We start from the raw sequence: 20,736 nt of genomic DNA, 5'->3' as shown, positions 1-20,736 counted from the left end.
GTGGAGATACCAATGGCCAGTCTATTGCCGAAATCGGGAAATGTGTAAACAAACGGGCTAAGAATCGAGTTGAAACGTAAACATGGCATATAAAAAAATAATGCAAATTCAATATTAATACGGAGCACACACGTAACGCGTAACTAAGAGAGATACAACCAAAATAAAACAAAGACCACAGCAAATATCCAAACTTATTAATAAGTGCAGTAGTCCATATAGACTTCGCAATGGGGAGCACGACGGAGTGGTGGGGGGTGTGGTTCTTTTTAAAATAAACACGGCTAAAATAAAACAGCTAACAAAATGCCGAGGCGGCCAACAACTCGTGACTAACGAGCTGGCGATGGATTTCATCGTCATCCAGGAGGATGAGAGGTGCACTCAAAAAAAAATATATATACTTTCCAATACAAATAAAGATTAAAATCTCATTAAAAAAATAGAGAAACTCTACGGATATTTTAAGCTAAATTTGTTTCAACACAAAGGCTATTTAACATAGTTTATAATGATTTTTTTATGAATGAAAAAACTTGAGAACTATCACGAAAGAATTTTAGTTATTTTTTATGAAACCTAAAGATCTTTATGAATAAAAAGATGGATTTCATCGTCATCCAGGAGGATGAGAGGTGCACTCAAAAAAAATATATATACTTTCCAATACAAATAAAGATTAAAATCTCATTAAAAAAATAGAGAAACTCTACGGATATTTTAAGCTAAATTTGTTTCAACACAAAGGCTATTTAACATAGTTTATAATGATTTTTTTATGAATGAAAAAACTTGAGAATTATCACGAAAGAATTTTAGTTATTTTTTATGAAACCTAAAGATCTTTATGAATGAAAAAAACTTGGGAATTATATCGAAGGATAAACTCAAATATTTGTTTATGTTTTGACATTTAAAAATTGTGATATAAACGACTCGTAACTTTGGTACTTTCATGGTTCGTTATATGGATTTAATTTCAAAATTTAAAAAAATATAGCAAATAAATGAGATATTTTTTTTAAGCGCATGGCGAAGAGAAACATGCTTTCTAAAATTACGCATAGGATCGCACTCTTACTCCCACTATTTCTCTTAATCTTAACCTAGTTTTTTGGACTCTTGTCTTCACGATCGTGTGATCTTGAAAACCAAATGATATTTAATAGGGTAGTTCAATGTCAAATTGATTGGAGTGATTTGTATCAAAAGTTTGAGAAAATCAAATGTGTAATTATATAGTTAACGATAAAATGCCTCACACTTGAATCTTGTTGAAAAATCACAAAAGTACGCGTACATCATAAATTTGGAATAATTACGACTGAAACTCGTAAAATCGTATACTTAGCACAAACAAAAACAAAACTGCAATGAATGAATTTTCGGATAAATGAAAACGGGGATTTACTGAGAAAATAAAGCAAAACAACGAAAGCTCCGAAAAACAGATAATCAACAGCAAAATAAATAATACCAAAAGAGTAATTTACAAATGTTATGGCCAATAATAAGGCGTTGAAAGTTCATCAGCGATAACAAATAAAAGAGTATTTCATACAAAATATAAGCAGTGATTCAACAACTTTTACATATATCTAAAAAAAAAGTTGGGTGATTCAGTAAAAGGAAGTTCGGGAATTGAATCTAAAAGTCAGCTTCAACAGCTAATTGAATTAAAATATTTTACACCTAATCATTTTTTCAAGTAGCTATTACTAATTGTACGCTGATACTTTACGGCGAGCTGCCTACATTCCACTTTAATTGTTATCAATTAGAAACACTATTCTATTATTATACCCTTCAAGAGTTATTAGGTTAGCAATCTTGTGAATTGCGATCAAGGGAAGCCAAAACCACTTCAAGAAAATATTTCAAACAGTTTCATTTGCGGATCCCTTTATTTACACCTTTTTCTTATCTGAGCGGAGGTGTGTAATAAAACCCAAAACAATGCACACGTTCTCTTATCGATATTGTTAAACCGCTTATATGCGCGTATATTGCACTTTATCAAGATATATGAATATTATCTTGATAAAAGTATATAGAAACAGCCATTACGAGGAAGTTACTAGTTGCATTATTACATAATTACAAATCTAATCTAATAGGTGAGCTATTTCTTTGGATTGCGAACTCGTAAGTGACCAAAAGTGCCACAAATAGCATTTGAAAGCAAAACAACCGTCATGCGAGAATTATAGCCAGTAGTAATCGATGTTTCAGCGGAATTACAAACTCATCTGGCTACTCACAATGGCTGAATTGTTTATGGACAGAAAGGAAATGGCACATAAATTGGTGGGTGGAAAAATTGTTGGGTTGGGGTCACTGGCAATTGCGTTTTTGACCACCAAAAATTTCCCGGAAGCCCAATCAAAAATCTACAATAACAATAACAAACAAACGGAAAAGCTTTCGTTTTGTTTGGCCTAGGTCATCAATTTTGTGAAGGGGTCAAGTTTTATTTTTAAATCGCTTTCATCAGCTCACCTGTTGCGGTGTCGTTCCACCAGCTGTTGCTGTTGTTGCTGTAGTTGTGGGACTACTGCCCGTTGACTTTCGGTTCTGCACATTATTCTCCTTATCGCCGCCGATCTTGTGCACCTGGTCATCCACTGCGTCACCTGGTTTCTGATTGAGCTTCTGCAGCTCCGTCTTCTCGAACAACTTCGCGTCTTTGCCGCCGCTGCAAAAGGCAATAAATAAATCAATTTAAATATAATCAACAACTATTAAGGGGACTGAAAACTAAAGTAGCTTGGTTTATAGAAATTTGTAAAATAATTAAACACGAAACTGTATAAGAAAACACAAATATTTGTTTTGAAAATGCAGTTCATTTGGTTAAAAGAAGTAACTTTTTAAAAGACACCATATCTATTTGATCATTATTAACATTTAAAATCAAATATGTGCATTTGTTTTGATTTCGATGCTTTATCACGCACACACAACAAATTGCAACGGACACTGATATATATTTTTATAACTTTTTATATCATTTTTTATATCTGTTGAATTCCTTCAGAATGTGTCAACTTAAACACAACCACTATCACCACAGAAAGCTCGAGTGCCAAGTGCTTAATGGATTTCACTGTACATATTTCTTTCTAAAACACCGGCATTATTTTTATTCGATCATCGTACCAGCAGGGAATCATCGCGTTGATTCGATACATCATCTATTCAGAATGACTCATTCCCGTGCGAACTTCGATTCCGAATTCCCGATTCTCGGTACTCGGTACTCGATTCTCGATTCCGATGGCTAACGCTCGAGTTCCAACTGCAAGACTGCGAAAGCCCAAAAAAAAACTGACTAAGCGGGCGGACGGAATGGATGTGAATGTGAATGCACAATCCGAAAGCAACAGTTGGCACACAATCCAACGATTGAGTCACATAGATACTCCGGCGAACGCACACTCGGATACACAATCAGCTGATAAGCTTATCAGCCACGGTGCACAGCAAGAAATGGTATGGGTTCTCAAGAGTTTTGTTTTTAAAAAAAAATTTTGTGTTCATACAACACATTTGTGCTTTATATCTCAATTTTCTTGAATATGGATATACAATTTATTTTGAATTTTAATTTTTTTTTATTTCATAAACTCTGAAATATATCAAATCCATTTGTATATATTTTTTGCATCTATTTCTGTGTATGAGCTAAAATTGCAAGCACAAATGGACTGCGAAAAATCATGAAAATAAATAATTTGAAAAGCTACTCAAATGACGGGCGCCGTTCGATCAGCAAATGAGCACTAAACTAAAACTCCAGTCGTTGGAAGTTTTTTATTTGCCCAGACGAATTCGATCGTCGCGTCTTTATTGATTTTGGTGTGTATTTTGTTTGGGCTTTCAATTCAAATTTCTGAGTGATTTGACAACCGGTTTTCAAGAGGGTGGAGTGCTGGGCACACATTGTTTAGCTATTAGCCACAAAGTTTGATTAATTATGGGAGCGCGAGTTCAATGAGCAAGCCAATAGGCATTTTTACAACACACTGCACCACAAAACTGGGTAACTTCTTCAGCGAAATGGTTATTTAATCTAGCTACAGTCATTCGTATAAATCAGTATCAATCAACGACTGATTCATAAAAGACACTTGTGCCATAGATACAAATGGACTATTAATTAATCAACAATCGATTTCATTCAACTTTGGACAATTTGCCAGATAAGATATTAAATAATTTATACCAAACAAATCACAAGTGAATGCTAATTGCTATTGGCAAGTATTAAGTAGCTTAAGCTCTTTATAATAATGCAGCGACCTATTTAACACCTAATACACCATTAAAGAATTCAAAATATCAAGCTGCAAATATAATTTCTTGCATCGGAGTGTAAGTTGCACTGGAAGTGCATCTTTGTTGTCGCACATCGAGTAATTATCGCGACAGGGGGCACATTCAATTAGCTGGGGGTGCGGTGGAGCAGGGGACTGGATACCGAATGGGGGTCAACTCACTTGGCATCCGATTCCAGCTGTCGTTGCTGCTCCATCGATTGCTGGGTGGAGAGCAGATACTGGGTGCGGGCCTCGTCGTGGCTCTTCTTTTTCAGATCGTACATCTTCTGGCGCTCGTGCTCAATGACCTGGTGACCTGTGAACCGTAAATGAGAGTGTGAGTATTGATTTAAGTATATATATATTTCCATTGGCAAAATTAATAAGAAGTATTAGGATTCAGTGAACCGAATTCAATTTGTTTTGAAACTTGATTGGCAGTCAAATCGAAGATTTGCCATCAATTCGGTTTTAAAAAGCACTGCTGCGAAGCAATACTAGTTTTTAATAGGGTTTCTTGTATACTATTGAAAAGCAATACGTTTGGTAAAAGGTACTGTTCAAAATGATTTTGCTAATATAATTGCTTTTATAAATTTATGATTAAAAGTAGTTTTCCCTACCCTGTTGAGCCAAGAGAAGCTTGCGATTCCTCTCGATCTCCATGATGCTGTCGAAGATCTTTGTGCTGGCACCCTGACTGGCGGAGATGGGCGCATCATTGGCCACCTTGCAGCTGCGATCAATGTCATCCTGCGAGGGCACACGTCTCTCCAGTGGATTAACCTCAAAGCGATCGCCTTGCAGCGAAAGATTGAAGCTTATCTGCTCACAACTCCCGCCGCCCAAATCCTCGAAAAGCTGAAGGGGCAGACGCTTGGGCGTACTGGTGTTGGCTTCGATTTTATGATTGTAGAACATATTTTCATTAACGCTTTTCGACATCAAATCCTCTTGGTTTCGTCGCTTGGGGCAAAGCAGTTCGGCAGAGCCAAACAGAGATTGGGACATCACGCCATTGACCAGATTGCTGCCTGTGGATCCCGGCGAGCTGGGCGAACCGGGTTCCTCTTCATCCGGTCCGATTTGTATGCGCAGTGCGGCCAATTCGGCCTCCAGGGTAAGACGCTGCTCCTGCCGTTTGAATTCCTCATGACTGGCATGGTGCTCGGACTCCTCCTCGAAATACTGAAACTCCAGGTCCTCGAAAGTCTTTCTATCGCTCTCCAAAGATTCGCATACCAGCTGCAGCTCCTCCTTCAGGCAGGCATTGTTTGGTTTCTGCTTTAACATGGCTCGTAGTCTGCAAGTTAAAGAAATAAGTATGTAATTTGTTGCTCGTATGCTCTTTCTATAAATTGACTTACTTCTTAAGCTGATCCTGCTTAATTTCGATGGACTGCTTAAGTTTGGCCTGCTGATTCTCCTCCATGACGCGAGTGGCATTCCTTTGGGCCTCCAGGCGGCGAACCCGGTTCTGCAGGGCCTGCAATTGCAGACGCGGCGAGGCACTGGCGGCTAAGGGCTGCTCGCCCAATTCCAACTGAAAGAAAAGGAATTTCTTATTAAACTGATTCTCAATAGCTTGAATAAGGCTATACTGATCGATTTTGACAGCAGTCTATGTGGTAACAAGGAATTTGAAAGCAAGTAAAAATGTACCTCCAATCCCTCGATTCCCGCTGAAGGTGGCAGCTCGGCCAGTTCCCGCTTCAGCTGCTTGCGCCGCTGGGTGAGCTCCCGCCGCTGGCGCTGCTCTAGATGAATGCTTCTGGGTGCCGGTGCTGGCTTCCTGCTCGGTTTGGGTGACTGCGTCTGCGACTCCACGGACTGCAGATTAAGGGTGAGATTGTTGATGTTCTTGTTACTCCGCTTGGCGGGCACCATGCGATCCAATTGCTGCTGCTTGCGTTCAAAGGATTTGAAGAGCTGCTCGTAGTCGCGTTGTTGATTTGGAGCCGGTGGTTTAGGTGCCAACGGTGGCTTCACCATGCTGGGAATGGGTATGGGTTTGGATGAAGAGACTACAGCGCTGGATGCCTGAGGTGGTGGACTGATGGCCAAAGCAAAGGCATTGCCAAAGGACACATCCTTTTTCGGCGACATGCAGTTGGTGCGGATCTTTGTCCTCGGACTCTGTGGCACATACTTGCCACCTGGAGTGGCCGAATGGTTCTGGTTAAGATTCTCATGGCTGACCCTGACCGCAGCCGTGGGAGCAAGTGCATTGGCAGATACTCCACTGGACGTTCCGCCTCCTCCCGCTGAAGCTGGCACATGGATTTGGCCATTGATCTCCACACGATTGGGCCCCAGCAACCGTACATTCTCATAGCCAGAGGAACTACTCAAAAGTGATATATTGGCACTGCTGCCTGCTCCTGCCTGCTGTGGAAATGGTGACTTATTCTTGTCCCGTGGCAACGAACCATTGGTTTTGATGCGGTTCTGCACAATCGGGGAGGATGTGATGCTGGAGGTACTGGAAGCATTGTGCGCAGGAGGCACGGAGTTGTTCCGATCCGCGTACTCCGTGCAGATCTTCAGCATATCCTCCAGTTCGGCGCCACCGCCAGTGCCAGAATTATTCCCGGCAGCCAGACCATTATTTATATCGCTATTCACACCATTCATCGAGTAGATTTGCAGGCCACCCGCTTTGGGATAACGATCGTAGCGATCGTTATTGACTTTCGTTAGTAGATCCGGTGCAGGCTGTTGCTGCTGCTGCTGAAGCTGCTCCTTGTAGATTGCCGCATTGCTGGGCACATTCCAGTAACCACCATTGCTGCCCACTCCCTTGGCATACTGATTGTTCAGCTGCTTTTCGTTGCGATGATTCTCGGCGAGATTACGGGCAAAACTGGCGTATTTCTGACCCAAAACATCCTTGGCCGGCATGTTGACAGTGACCAGATCGGAGGAGAAGACCTTGGGGCACTCCAGTTCGTAGGTGGATGGGTTATTAATCGGGTTAATGATGCTCTCGTAGAAGGATTCCAGCTCCAGGGACTGACTCAGCTCGTGGGCCTGCCTCGCCGATTGTGTAAAATCGATTTGGGGCATCGAAATCCGCTCGTTGGAGCCCATCGCCGATCGCATCATCTGCGCCTCGTCCGGATTGTTGAACCTCAGATAATTCGAGTTGCCAATGGTGATCATCGCCCCCTGGCTGAGCTTCGTCTCCTCCAGGATCGGTGCACCGTCGATCAGTAGGCGAGAATCCTTTTCGGGCACCAGGGTCACCTCGTTGGCGTCGCTCCTGCAAAATTGTACGTGGAAATGTTAGTCGTAAGTGGAATGTTAAAAAAAAAGTGTTGTAACTTAAGACTTTTATTACAAAAGATTAGATAATTAGCCTTTCCCTTAAAATATATAGGTTAAAATAATGCAACGTAATACAAAGACTTTTGAAGATGTAGATACAGAATCTAAGGACTTTACAAGTACTATTTGTATTCAACATTGATATATTATTAATATAATTAATATTACCTGTAGATGGTGCAGTGCAGTGGACGCACCCCACTTCCATTCAACGATATGCTGCAACTGGCTGTGGATCCAATCGTAGTGTCACCTAAATGAAAATTCAAATAGATTCAGTATAACTTTATTCAAAACTCTGTTTAGAAAGCGAAAGCCTTACACTTGAAGTGGTTTTCGGTAATGTGAGGTTGGAATATTTAGACAGTCGATTCGGTTGAACAGTATTCCTTATCTCGCTTCACATCTCTCACTCTCTGATTTTTTGGGTATTTACATATAGCATATTCTTAACTGCTCTCGGTGTTGGTACAGTGGTAGTAACTCATTTTTTCTAGGCATGCTTTTCTGGATACACCTAATCTTTTCTTTTAACTAAATATTCAACAGCTTTACAAGACTTTTATTAAAAATAACTTCTTCTCAGATTTTGAAACATACATTTTTATCGGAAATAGTATATTTTTCCTCCTTCTTTTGTTTTAAATTAAATCTTTTTTTTAACATGTCACATTTTTTTTATTTATTTTCGATATTCATAACTCTGTTACTTCTTTTATTTAAACCGTTTCAGCACTTTTCATCCCATTGTAAACTTAAATAAAAAAAAACGTTGAGCTTATCGCAGTTTGCTCACCAGTTTTGTTGTCTTTTGTGCGTCGCTTTCGCAAGACTTTTTGTGTGTGTGCGCTTTGCTACTTGTTGTTTTTGCTTTTTTTTCGGTACTTTGCTTATCGCTTTACAAGTGACCTTGCCGGGGCAGAAAAAAAATAATAATAAAGAGAGGGAGCAAGAGAGAGGAAAAAATGCGCACGCGTGGCCGCAGCAGCAAACGAAACGCAAATGACACGCGTGCGAGGGAGAGGGACGCATCTGAGTAACGGTGCGTGTCCAGTGGGCTCTGTTAGAGATGGCCTCGTGTTGCGATAGCTGCGCCAGCACATATCGAATCACGAATTTAAAATAAAAAAAAGTTTTTTTAAACAAATTTAAAAACTGCTTGTTTTGAACTTGAATGAATTAAAAAATTGGCATATTTGAAACTTAAATTCAAAAGTATTTTACTGCACTTGTTTGAATATATTCTAGAGTTTCCGTTCGTGTCTCGTCCATCACCAAGGCTTGCCGCACTCACACTCACCTATGTGTATGTAGTGGATGGTGACGGCGGTGCTCAGTCGTCCGCCGCCCAGAGAAACGAGATGCGGATCCGAGGCGGCGACTCTCAGCGACGGATCCTTTTTCGTCAGGGACATCTGCAAAACGAGAAGGTGAAAAGAGCGGGAATTAAAAGGGCGCTCGATTGAATACGAGGAATGCGCAGTGTCATATGGGAGTTGCATGGGCAGCTGGCCAGTAATTGTTATTGGGATTTTTGGCACACTATTATTGAGGGATTTCAGGGGTTCCCTATAATTATAACTGAGCATGTGTGCGTGTGTGTGTGTGCCAGCACGTGCTCTTCAAAGGGAGGAAATTCCACAGCTGTGCTGAATTTTTGGCATTTAATGAGTTTTGTAATCCCCTATTAAAATTTCAGTTTAAAGCCCACGTTTCTTTCTCACTATCTCGAAACTTTTTACAGCCGAAGTTGCCATAAACTGTTTTCACACAACTTCCGAATGATGTCATATTGTACGATGAGTGAGCCCCCTTTCAAGTCGAACTCACGCACTTGCAGCTGATAAAGTTGCACTCGCAACAGTAAATATATACATATGTACATTCATGTACATATATAAAAAATGGAGAAGCAACAATAACAACAACAAAAACATCAATCAAACAAGAAATGTTGGAAAATGATTTATGATTTACGCAGCTACATATGTACATACATATGAATGAATGGTTACATGTGTGTTGGTTTTAAAGTAGATTGAAAACTTTATCAGGCAAACAACGTGCGCTCCCATTTTCCAGTTATCCAATGTGGACACATAATGTGGAACGGTCAACCATGAAGCCACCACACACTACACACCACACACGACGGTCCAACAGCCACAATGATACGAAAGTTATGGAATTATCAGTGACATGATCACGATGACCATAAAATGCTATTGCAACAGGGGCGTAAGTGTGATTTTTTAATGCGGTTATTATGGTTTGCAACTTAGGATATATACTTAACCCTAAAATGCATTTAAATTGCTTTTGATATTTAATAAGCAATTATCATATGATGAGTTTCCACAGTCTGAGCCCCTGATAATCCTCCAGGGGTATGCCACTGGATTATAATGATGATCATGACGCCGCCACTTAATCGCAGTCGCCTTTTTGCCGTCGACCACTTTTGGTGTTTATGACCCAATTCGGACTGTTTCAGCTTCACTGTACATTGTACGGGGGGGATACGGTAGGGGAATATGGAGATGGGGCCAAATGGGGGCCACCTTTGGAAACAGAAAAAAAAAAACATTTTCGATGTGGATCGGCAGGCGGAAAATGAGAAGCGGGCATGCCCTCAAACGCAATCATTTCCGCGCCCCAAAAATAAAAGTGAAAACTTTTACGACGACTCCCACTTTTTCCGCTCACACACATGGTGAGCTGCTATATCTCTGGTTTCTGCGAGTGTATGTGTGCCTTATCAAAGGCCGAATTTTTCATTTATTTGTTTATGTTTGATTGATTAGGCTCATAACGTATTCGTACCCAATGATTCAAGCCAACATATTCCATAATCTATACCATGTCACTGGGTTTTAATATGTAGGAAAGGTATTTCAATTTTGTACCAATAAAAACTTAAGGGCTTTGCGGCGGTATACCAGCAATCAGAATCAAATGTATTGGAATATAGTTTTAGTATGTGATTTTTATAGGTTTAATTCGATTACTTAAATTATTATTGGCTATATTAGATAATATTTATATTGCAGAATATGCTATTGATTATCGGTATTACTTGTGCAATTTTGTTTACATTTTCCAGTTGCATGTCATCTTCCCAATTCAATTTCTTAACCCATGGAGCGCTACTTTCGCTTTCCGTCTAGACGCTTCTTCGGTTTTTTCTTTTTGTAGTTTGGGTACCTCACATTCCTCATCATCATGATTATCATCATCAGCATCAGCAGCAGCATCATCATTATAATCACGATGATGAGCGACTTTGGGGGCTGTATCATCAGCCGATCATTACAACAAAACATTACGAAATGCATTTTAGCTTTTGCTTTTATTCGATTTTCTTTCGCTTTTCCGCTCGCTTCCCTCAAATTCTGTGGCACGTCATCTTGTGTGTGACTGGAAAAACTAAAGGAAAATCCACAATCCACAAGATGTGTAATAAATTACACCGAAGAAAGGCGAGACAACAAAGGCGATTTTAAAGTGAATCAAATGGCCTGGAATAGTCCATCCAAATAGAAAAAGTGAGTCAGAAGAGCTGCCCCAAGATGCGCTCCCCAATTGCCCCCCGTTTCCTCCCCCTCCCCACTCCCCCCGCGCTTTCTATGTGTTTTTGTAGGCTTTTTATGACCGCCAACAACAAAGGTATTCCAATTCCATTGAGATAAGATAAGGGCAAACGAAAAATCATCGAAAGACCACAGATATGCCGCGCAACGAGCATTATGTAAAAGCCGCGAAGCGATAACAAACATACTTTCCACACACCGCCGTTTAATAATGGGGCCGTAAGTGTACATATAATATGAAAAGAAAATAAAACCTTAAAGTTCCAACTGCACACATAATGATTTACCAGTTAGCTGCACATATAACAATATGTTAATGTACTTTATGCCACGTTTGGCGGTTCATAAATATAGTTTAAAGTAGATAATGTTCGAAACTCCATTATTTTCACCCCTGCTGTGCATTAAAGCCAACACCATTGTGTGACACGTGTGGGTGTGTGTGTGTGTGTGTGGAGGGTGGGGATCCCAATAATGTGGCATGGGGCCTTTGAAGATGAGGCATCTTTGCTCACAAGACAAATAATCAAACAAAAAAGTGTCAACGCAATTAACAGTTTCCTTTTTTCCCTTATTTCTGCCAGCTCGCTTCCCTCATTAACCCCCAGATCACTTTTCCCCGCCCGATTTCATATATATATCAACCCCCTCCCCTGCCCATCTCGAAATATACCCCACAAATGGTTCGACTTCAGCCTGATGAGCTCCCTCTGATGATGAATACATTTTTGCCATTTTTAGTTGACTTTATTTATAGAGAGCAAACACAGCTGGTAAATATGCCTCCCTTTCTCCCTGTTGATTACACAGAGAAAAAACAGTGCATATTGGCTAGCCTTGTAGTAAACAATATTTATACTTCGAAATACACAAAGCAAAGTAACTTTTTTAATTTTTCAGATTTTTTGACTTTATAATACAAAGCATATTCAATGAACCCATCACTCTTTTTTTCCCATCAAATTTGTTTGAATTTCTCGTTTTTGCAAGTGTAACAAGTATATGCAAGGTGCATTAGCCAACTGTCAATATTTTGAATTTGCAAAAAAACGAAAAACTCGGTTGGTTTGTTTGCTTATTTGGGGCTGCTGTCAGTTTTGGCTCCATTTCAGTGCCAAAAATCCACACATTCCGTGGACAAGTTTTCCATTTTGTTCGCTGGGGCTGGTGTGGGCGTGGTCCGAGGGCGTTTGCTAATGGCATTTTGCTGTTTCAAAGCCAAACAAATGCCAATTGTAAGCCAATGTGGAATTCAGCTTGAGACGTGACCTGAACAAGGGAATTAAAACCCTTGGCTGCGGTATACGGTATGGAATGACATATGTATGATGTACACATAAGAACTTCCGGCAATTGGAACTCCACTTCATAGTACAACTTGTGGTTCCGCTGCACGTTCAAGGAAAAATTCGATAAACGTGTCATAAAATAGTCACAAATAGTTGTCATTATTATTATACAGACTATCCTACTTTAAAGTTATGCAGAAACCAATTCACAGTAGAGAAATTTCAATAATTGCCCCATTAATTTGTTTATAATCATATATACTAATGATAATTACATTATCGCAATCTAGAAACCGTGTGCGGATTTCCTGTGTAATCCACTAAAAAAGCGACCAAATTTGGTGGGTACGAGGCACCTTTTCATGGGTTAAGCAAATTTAGAGCACGAACCATAAGTAGATGCTCATATTCATCCAATTTAAGTACCTCGAGACCTTCGGGGACATCAAATATAATATAATAAAAACCAAATGTAGAACACGGTTTTTAGCGAATGAGAAACATATGCATATGGCTGACACAATTGCGAGCAAATTTCTTGGCTATAAAGTTATACAAACATAATTATCTATGCAAACCGAAATAAAACAGTTTTTTTCGTTGGCAAATTGTGAATTAAAATGATTTGCAAAGCGTAACCAAACAAACCGAAAACAGAACTGAATAAAAGCCACAATTTATAAATGAGTACAGTGAATCTGCGATAAATTAAATAACTGAATTGAAACCATGTGGCATTTGTCAATAAACATTTATTTAATATTTAACCAGGCTACACATATTTTTAATCATTTTTGCCGTTGAAACAACAAAATTCACCTGTAGTTTACATTTGTTTCATATTTTCGAAGGTCAGTCGACACAGTTACGTGCGTAAAATAAAACATAAATAAATTAGCAGAGACAGCGGGGAGTGGTGAAAAGGGGGTCGCACGCCCATGTCTTGTGCATATCAAAATGCAACCCACTTTTGGCACCACGCCCCCGTTTCCCCCCACACACATACACACACACACACCATCACTTCTTAATAATAAATAATGTGTGAAAATTATCGTGGCGTTTATTTGTACCTGTCGCAAATGATGATGATTGTCAAAGGGTTTTCACACTCGTCCCCTTTTGTTCTATTGCTGTGACACACTTTTCAGTCTATTAACTTGTTCAAAACTGTGGGTGGAACCACGCAAAAGAGAAGGGTAAACTGTGTGCTGTGGGCGCCACTTGGAAACTTTGGACAAAAAAGAGTATTCACTGAGATGCCAACAATGCATATTTAAGAAAGCCAAATTTTTTTTTTTTTTTTTTAATGTATATTTTTAAGGCTGCTTTGCGTAACTGAGAAATTATATTGTAATATACATATGTGTTAATAATAGTGAGCATATCGAAGATGGAGTGACACGTTTCGATAGTTGAACTTTTTTAAATATATTTTGAATAAATTTTATTTAGCTTAGAATAAAAATATTTTTTTAAATTATTATATTTTTTTAAACTGGAACAAACTGAATTAAAAGACTTGATGGTGAGGCCATCACTAGATCGCCGATGCTCCATCTCCGAATCTCCATTTTCGATGGGGTTACGTGGGGGCCTTCTGTGTGTCAAGTGGCTTGTTAATTATGCTTATGACTTCAAGAGAATTAACCTAAAATGGGGGGAAAATGAAACTACTGCAGCGTCTTTGGGGAAATACGAAAATAAATAAAAAAAAAATCTAATTAACACACAATTTGAAGCAATTCTCAGCCGCTCGACTCGCCGATGCTCATCTCCAACCAATTGAGTTCAATTGAAGTAGTAGGCATCAACAATGGGACACCATTTATGAATCATTTGTGGAAAATATAACAAAATCAAGGGGGAAATTGCAGAAAGCGTGCAAATGCAAATGCAAACAAATGCGTGATGTCATCACAAAGGCAGCAGCAAAACAGCAGCAACATCGGGCAATTGCATTTAACACGACAACAACGAAGACAAAGCGTCCACCGCAATCAGCGGGCCAAGTTGTACAAGTGCACTGAGAGAAATTATGCTACAATCGCAATAAGCTGAGAAATAAGGTCGTTTGTGTACGGTTAACCCTTTTTCATATCAATTAAATGAAGTCTTTTATTGAATTTACAAAAATGTAGAAGGCAATATGATAAAATTGAATGATTTTATTACGAGTATCGTTACAAATTTAATTTTGTTTTATGTTTGTTATAGGTAATTTATATGTTTAGGTTTGTGCTTACCGGATTGTATTATATATATATTATGAATGGGGTTAAATTTAGTATAAAAGAATCATTTTTATACATACATCGTATTACCCAACTACTTGTTGATATATCAATTTAGTTACTGTTCGCCTTAAAATATATATGTATTTTTTTTCTCTGTAGAGGTTATTTTTTATGGTTTTCTGCGAATATGTGGCTGTGTGGGGGGTAAAGTAATTCAAAGTAAAGTGAGGCAAAGTGAAACAACAAAACTTGATTTGACTGGATGACTTCATTAACGGAACACGCAGCAGACAAAGCGAATTTACATCCACAAACTCATTGAAAAAAAAAACAAAAAAAACAACCAAGAAATGTTATTAACAACTATTGCGCCAAGCTATAATTATTATTAATAGTGAGACTTCGATGCATTTCAAACTTTTATCTTACAGGCATCTTTATATGTACATAGTAATAATACAGATATGAAACTTTAATTGTTTTAGCAAACAATTTTAAAAATGATTTTTCTTTACAAGGATATAACTTTAAAAACAAAACTAGTCTTTATACGATTAATTGTATTTATTTGCAGACCGCTTCAATTACCTTTTTTGAGGTGGGCGTGTTTGTAATTTATTTAGTTTATTGATTCAATTAAATTCAACTTTGAGCATTGCGTTAAATTAAAGTCAAGCCCCAAGAAATGAAAATGAAGGCCATCTTTGTCCCACGCAAAGTGCGTGGATTCCAGGGGCGAACAAGGGTTAATGCTGGCGGTTTATTGAACTCACAGCCACAGCAACAAAACTACACTTTTTTCTCTCCAAGTCTTTTTGTTTTTGCACTGTTTACGGCCGGAAAACGGAAGCGCCTGTTTTGGTATTGTTTATTATTGTCTGCATTTATGCTGCGCTGCCCATTGAAAGAATTATGAATGTGCGTTTATGGTTATGGGCTAGGGACTGTAGGGAATGCCATATATATACATATGTACATACATCTAGGGTATATACATATGTATATATAGGGTGATAGAGAATGGAACTTGTGACTAGACAACTAAAAGCGGCGAATTGGAACGACATGGTGACATTGCAATGGTAGCACCGTTGTCGCTGCCAAAGGTGTCGCCTCCAACTATTGCCACATGTCGCACAAGGCACGTACACTGCGAAAAACGAGTGGAATCTAACGGATAGCAATACGTTCCGGTTTACGAGATACTTTTGTATGAGATCAATGGTTAAGTTTTTTGTATAAGCAAAAAGTCACTTTCAGTAGCTTTCCATGATTTATCAACCTTTTTGATAGCCAAGTGTGTGGCTACTTCTATGGAATATTAGACAAGGAAATGGGGTTACGTACATATCAGATATCTTTCGCAGTGCATCGCCGAATACTCATCACTCACACACACACACACACACACACATACACACCGATATGGACGCACCATTAAAGATCGGCGACGGTGACAAAGTGCGTCCGGTTTTCAAAAGTGTCGGATGCAAATGTGCAAGGCAGCGAATGCGGGGGATAAAGACAACGAGTAGGAGGAGAAAGAGGAGTTGGAGGAGGAGGAAGAACAGTTGGATAAAGCGAAGGAGAAGCCAGCGATAGAAGGAGAAAAGGAGAAGCCAGCGATAGAAGTAGAAAACAAAAGTCATCGAAATATAACAATATTGGCAATGCACTTTTCGCAGGCAGGGAAATTGAAATCGAAACATGTGCAGCGATGGAAAATGCTTCTGCTGCTGCTTCCATTTCCACTTTTTCCACTCCTTTTCCAAGCAGCTGCAGCACCATAAAGTGTGAAATGGAAAAACACATTAAAAAAGCAGGGAAAAAGTCGGGGAAAAAGAACGAAACATATGCTGGCTGGCCGGCTGACTGGCGGGTCGGGAAAATGCGGCACAGTGGGTCACAAAGTGTTAAATCATTTAAGTACGAACAATTTTAAAACGAGACGGAAGCTCGTTAAATTTCTCATTTGAAATTTTCCAAAATATAATGGAAATGGAAAAACCATTAAAACACCAAAATATAGGTTGCTGCTTTCAGACCGTAAAAGTGAAATAAAATTTAAGAAAATGAAGAGAGCGATAAAAATGTAACATGTGCTCTTTTAAATATTTTAATACAAGACAGGAAAAAAATATATATTAGAAAAGAGGCTTAAATAAATTCCAAAATCGGCCAACAAATACACATAATATACAATATATAATGATATATATATATAATTAAATTATTATGATATAATTAAATATATAATTCAGCAGCCAAGCTACTAGTAACAGTACTTGTGTACTTGCTGAAATTCGAAAAGCCCATTTAATCGGCGACTTTCGGACTTTCGGGAACCAGATCTTCAAAGGCGATTCTACGGAACTCTTATGGGTGTTTTTGCATAAGCAGCGCTATTGTGTTTTGCCGAGGAGTGAAATTCGAGGCAGCAGGACTGGGGAGGCACTGGAGGAGGGGATGGAGAAGGAGGTGCCCAAACACGATTCCCCAGAACGGCGTCATCCATCTTGCACTTGATGCGGGGCCATTTAATGCCCGGCGAGAAAATAAACTTCGCCGGAATGAAACTGAAATGCCACCCACCGAGGATGCAAAAAAAAAAAAAAAAAATAATACAAAATAAACCCCCGTTGGAAAATGAAGCTGAGTCGGCAAAAATCAAATGGCATCTCACTGAATTCGCTTGGTCGGCAAACTGGTGGCAGGCAGTGTAAGTATCTCCACATCTGTTTGCCCATTTGCTGACATCCAAACTGCAATGCGAACCAAACCAGAGTTTTATGCTTTCATTTTATTCTTTGCCAATGTTGTGTTGATGTTTAAACGAGCTGCCAGCAGACGGGGTAAGAATGACACATGGAACATTTGTTTTTATGTTTTTTATGAAATCAATTCGAGATTTGGCACATTCGAAATATATTTAGTTGGGCGTATTTATAAAAGTTATATTTAATGCATTATTATGGAAATAGGATCTACAAGAAAGGTATTAATTAATACTCTTTTTTTTCTCCATGGCATAATTAGTAAAGTATCTTTTGGTCAGCCCACGCCAAAAGATACTTTACGTGTGTTATTTCAACTGAGCTCATTTCTTGAAGCAAACGGCTCAAACAGACAAAAACCAAACCGGCAATGAAAATAACAACAATTGTTAGCTGAGCCGGCTAAGGCAACAAATTAATAAAAGGCCATGACAACAATCGAGCGAAGGAAAATCAACAAATTCGAGTCAGTAATATCCAGCCCACCTAGCGAAATAATTTAGCAAACATAAAACTAACAAAACGTGTAAAAACCATAGAAAAAAAAATTACCGAAATCGAACTGAAAATGCCCTAAAAAACGGGTTTGAAAAAATCGAATTAGAGTTCAATACCTTTTGGAGATTTTTTTTAAATTTCTGTCCTTTATTGAAAAGCAATAAAAAGCTAATAAATTACAGTATGCGTGTGAAAGTTGCCTCATTTAAATACAAATTAAAACCACATCGTTTGGATTTTATTAATTCCAATTAGCATTTTACAACCTTTAAGATAATGGTTACATAAATAAACTATAAAGTGGAGCATTTTTAAGCTTAATTCAACAAAATTGAGGCACAGAAAAATGCACTTGAATTAATGTCATTGTTTTTAAAGAAGTTCCATTATATTATGTGCATTTTGATCTCAATTGCATTATGCCCACTTTCGTAAGTTAGTGTATAAATGGCAATATGTATTCATAATCCAAGTCAAACGTTGATTTTTCGTCTTGAACTTCGCTTTGCTTTTTTTTCCGCCTTCCTTTGTTGTTTGCCCTTTTTTCTGATCTCAGACACGTTCCACTCGCGTTTGAAATTTCGCAGCCCAAAAAACAAAAAAACACAAAAAAAACCCACTAAAAAAACCGTATAAAGAAGAAATAAAAAAAAAAGGTAATATAAGACCCGAACAAGTTCTCGGGTAAATAATTAAATATGTATCTTGACTCTTTATATTCGCTGGTTATTTGTGTATTTAGCCGGGCTATTCATTTACTGGCCTTGCCATTCCCAAGTGATGCCAATTTGAGCAATTTACATAATTCCAGTCGCTGGGAATGGGTTTTGTGGCCCAATAGTAATAGTAGTAGCCACATTCAGACGTCATAACATCTGGCGGAAACTCGCAGGCATTATAGTACTGCAATTACAGCCCACTTTCCACCGCTGAGAAGCGGATTTTTAGCTTAAAAAGCTTCATTCAGACATGAGTTACATAAGAAGTGCCAAAAAAGTGATGTAGGCCTTCTGGCAGGATATTACTTTATTTATATATAAATCAAAATCAAATAAAAAGAAGTACCCGACCTTTAGAGAAATGCACTCAAATCCATGGCGAGGTTACCAGCCAGCTGGGAGTTCACAGTGCTTGCATCGCATGTGGCAGCCACGCCCCAAAAAAAAAAGGAAAAGGCAAAAGAAACGCGCAACCGAACTTTCGCAACTGGCCGCCCCGCCGCTTAACCCACCGACGGCACCGCCGCTTAACCCCCACCAGCCGCAGCCACCACAAGTGACCCACTCACTCGAGAATGGAGAATCGAGAATGGAGAATAGAGAATCCCTCTCTTTCCGCCTGTCTGAGCTGCTTTTTATGGAAACCGGCTAAATTCCATTTGATTTGGAAGTCGGGCCAAGAGCCAAGAGCCAAGAGCCTCGTCTTCTTGTCATCATTTCTTGGCTTAACTTGCCTTTGCTTTTCTTTTCCCTCTTTCTCTGCACAGCAAGAAATACATTTTTTTCCCACATATCCAGCAGTTTGCGAACCAAAAATGCATTGCTGATCCATTAACATATTGCCATTTCTGGGCTCAACTGGTTTCTCGCTTTTAACTTGGCTGGCGGCTGTCTTTAAGGTGTGATTAAAAGTCTCGTAAATTTCCATATTTAATCCTAATATGGAAAATGGTTACAATTCTGATGAGTAAGTTAGAAATTATCTTATCTTCGTCTCCCTATTTATATTGCTTAAATATTGTTTATCTTAATCTTTGAATAAGGGTAAAATAATTTAGGGTTCTAAGTTCTTCAAGGAACTTGTTTTTGTACTTCATATAATCTATTGAGATAATTTGGAGATAGATAATTAAAGGAAATGATGATAGTGGGGATTACTCCTTTTTTCCCCATGTTAATATGTTCGGTGTTGCAAAGGCAAAAATAATAATTTTCCTCGTTGATTATAAACCGAATATCTCCAATCAGAAAATAATTTTGGCGCCAAAGCATGAGTTGTGATTTTGTGTTCTTATTTGTTTTACTGTATATATATTTTCCTATTGGATTTGATATGCTGTTGCTTGTGATTTCTCGCAGTGCACTGCATTTCACTTCGACTGTCAAGGGCGTTTTCTTTTCCACTTTGGGATAAACAGTTACTTTTGGGATTGCATATTGTTGCATTTGCTATGAATTGGCGTATATGAAGAGCATTACTTACTTTACAACTTCCGGCGTCAACTGTTGCTGTTTGTTGTTGTTGGGCTGCTGGGCTGCTGGGAAGTGTCACGGTTCTCCTCGAATTTGCATTCGATAATAACAAAAACAATGATCACAAGAAATCAAAAGCCGCGCAAACAAACAAACAAACACAGACACACACGCACGCACGAGGGCACACGCACACTAGTGCACGAAACGAGTTTATTTGCTGCACACAACAGCAACACCACCACCAACAACAACAACAACAAAGGCGAAAAGGAAACCGCAAGCAGCCAAGGATAAAATGCGATTTGCAATTAAATTCCACCGCATCGTCAGCATCATCGGGTGGTCGATTTTCTCACAGTGCTGAATGGAAGGCAGCTGGCAAGCCAGTGAACGCGAAAAAAAACAAAACAAAATACGGCGAAAAAGGTAAATAAACGCACGAAACGCCGACGAAGGGACTATTTACAAAATCTCTCCTCACTTTTGAACCGAATTCAGCAACGCAAC

At 38.9% G+C, this 20,736-nt stretch overlaps 1 protein-coding gene across 4 annotated transcripts in view; it reads right to left on the bottom strand.

The window, feature by feature from the left end:
* Window positions 1–20,736, bottom strand: part of LOC120457245 (pleckstrin homology-like domain family B member 1) — a 23,167-nt gene extending 2,431 nt beyond the window's left edge. For 2 of the 4 annotated variants that reach the window (XR_005616920.1, XM_039644632.1), the window contains exons 1-8: window positions 20,237–20,736; window positions 8,947–9,061; window positions 7,815–7,899; window positions 5,982–7,581; window positions 5,687–5,862; window positions 4,943–5,622; window positions 4,500–4,635; window positions 2,500–2,695 (exon numbers count right to left, since the gene is read on the bottom strand). Coding sequence is in view for 3 of the 4 variants with exons in the window: in XM_039644632.1 (XP_039500566.1) it covers window positions 2,500–2,695; window positions 4,500–4,635; window positions 4,943–5,622; window positions 5,687–5,862; window positions 5,982–7,581; window positions 7,815–7,899; window positions 8,947–9,061 (2,988 nt within the window). In the remaining variant the exon portion in view is untranslated. Of the gene's footprint in view, window positions 1–2,499; window positions 2,696–3,159; window positions 3,329–4,499; window positions 4,636–4,942; window positions 5,623–5,686; window positions 5,863–5,981; window positions 7,582–7,814; window positions 7,900–7,968; window positions 8,113–8,946; window positions 9,062–20,236 lie in introns of those variants that run through there. The other 2 variants (XM_039644633.2, XM_039644634.2) reach the window with 2 other exon arrangements.

Source organism: Drosophila santomea, chromosome X (genome assembly GCF_016746245.2).
Source record: "Drosophila santomea strain STO CAGO 1482 chromosome X, Prin_Dsan_1.1, whole genome shotgun sequence".
NCBI lineage: Eukaryota > Metazoa > Arthropoda > Insecta > Diptera > Drosophilidae > Drosophila > Drosophila santomea.
This window is presented reverse-complemented; position numbering and strand designations above follow the sequence as displayed.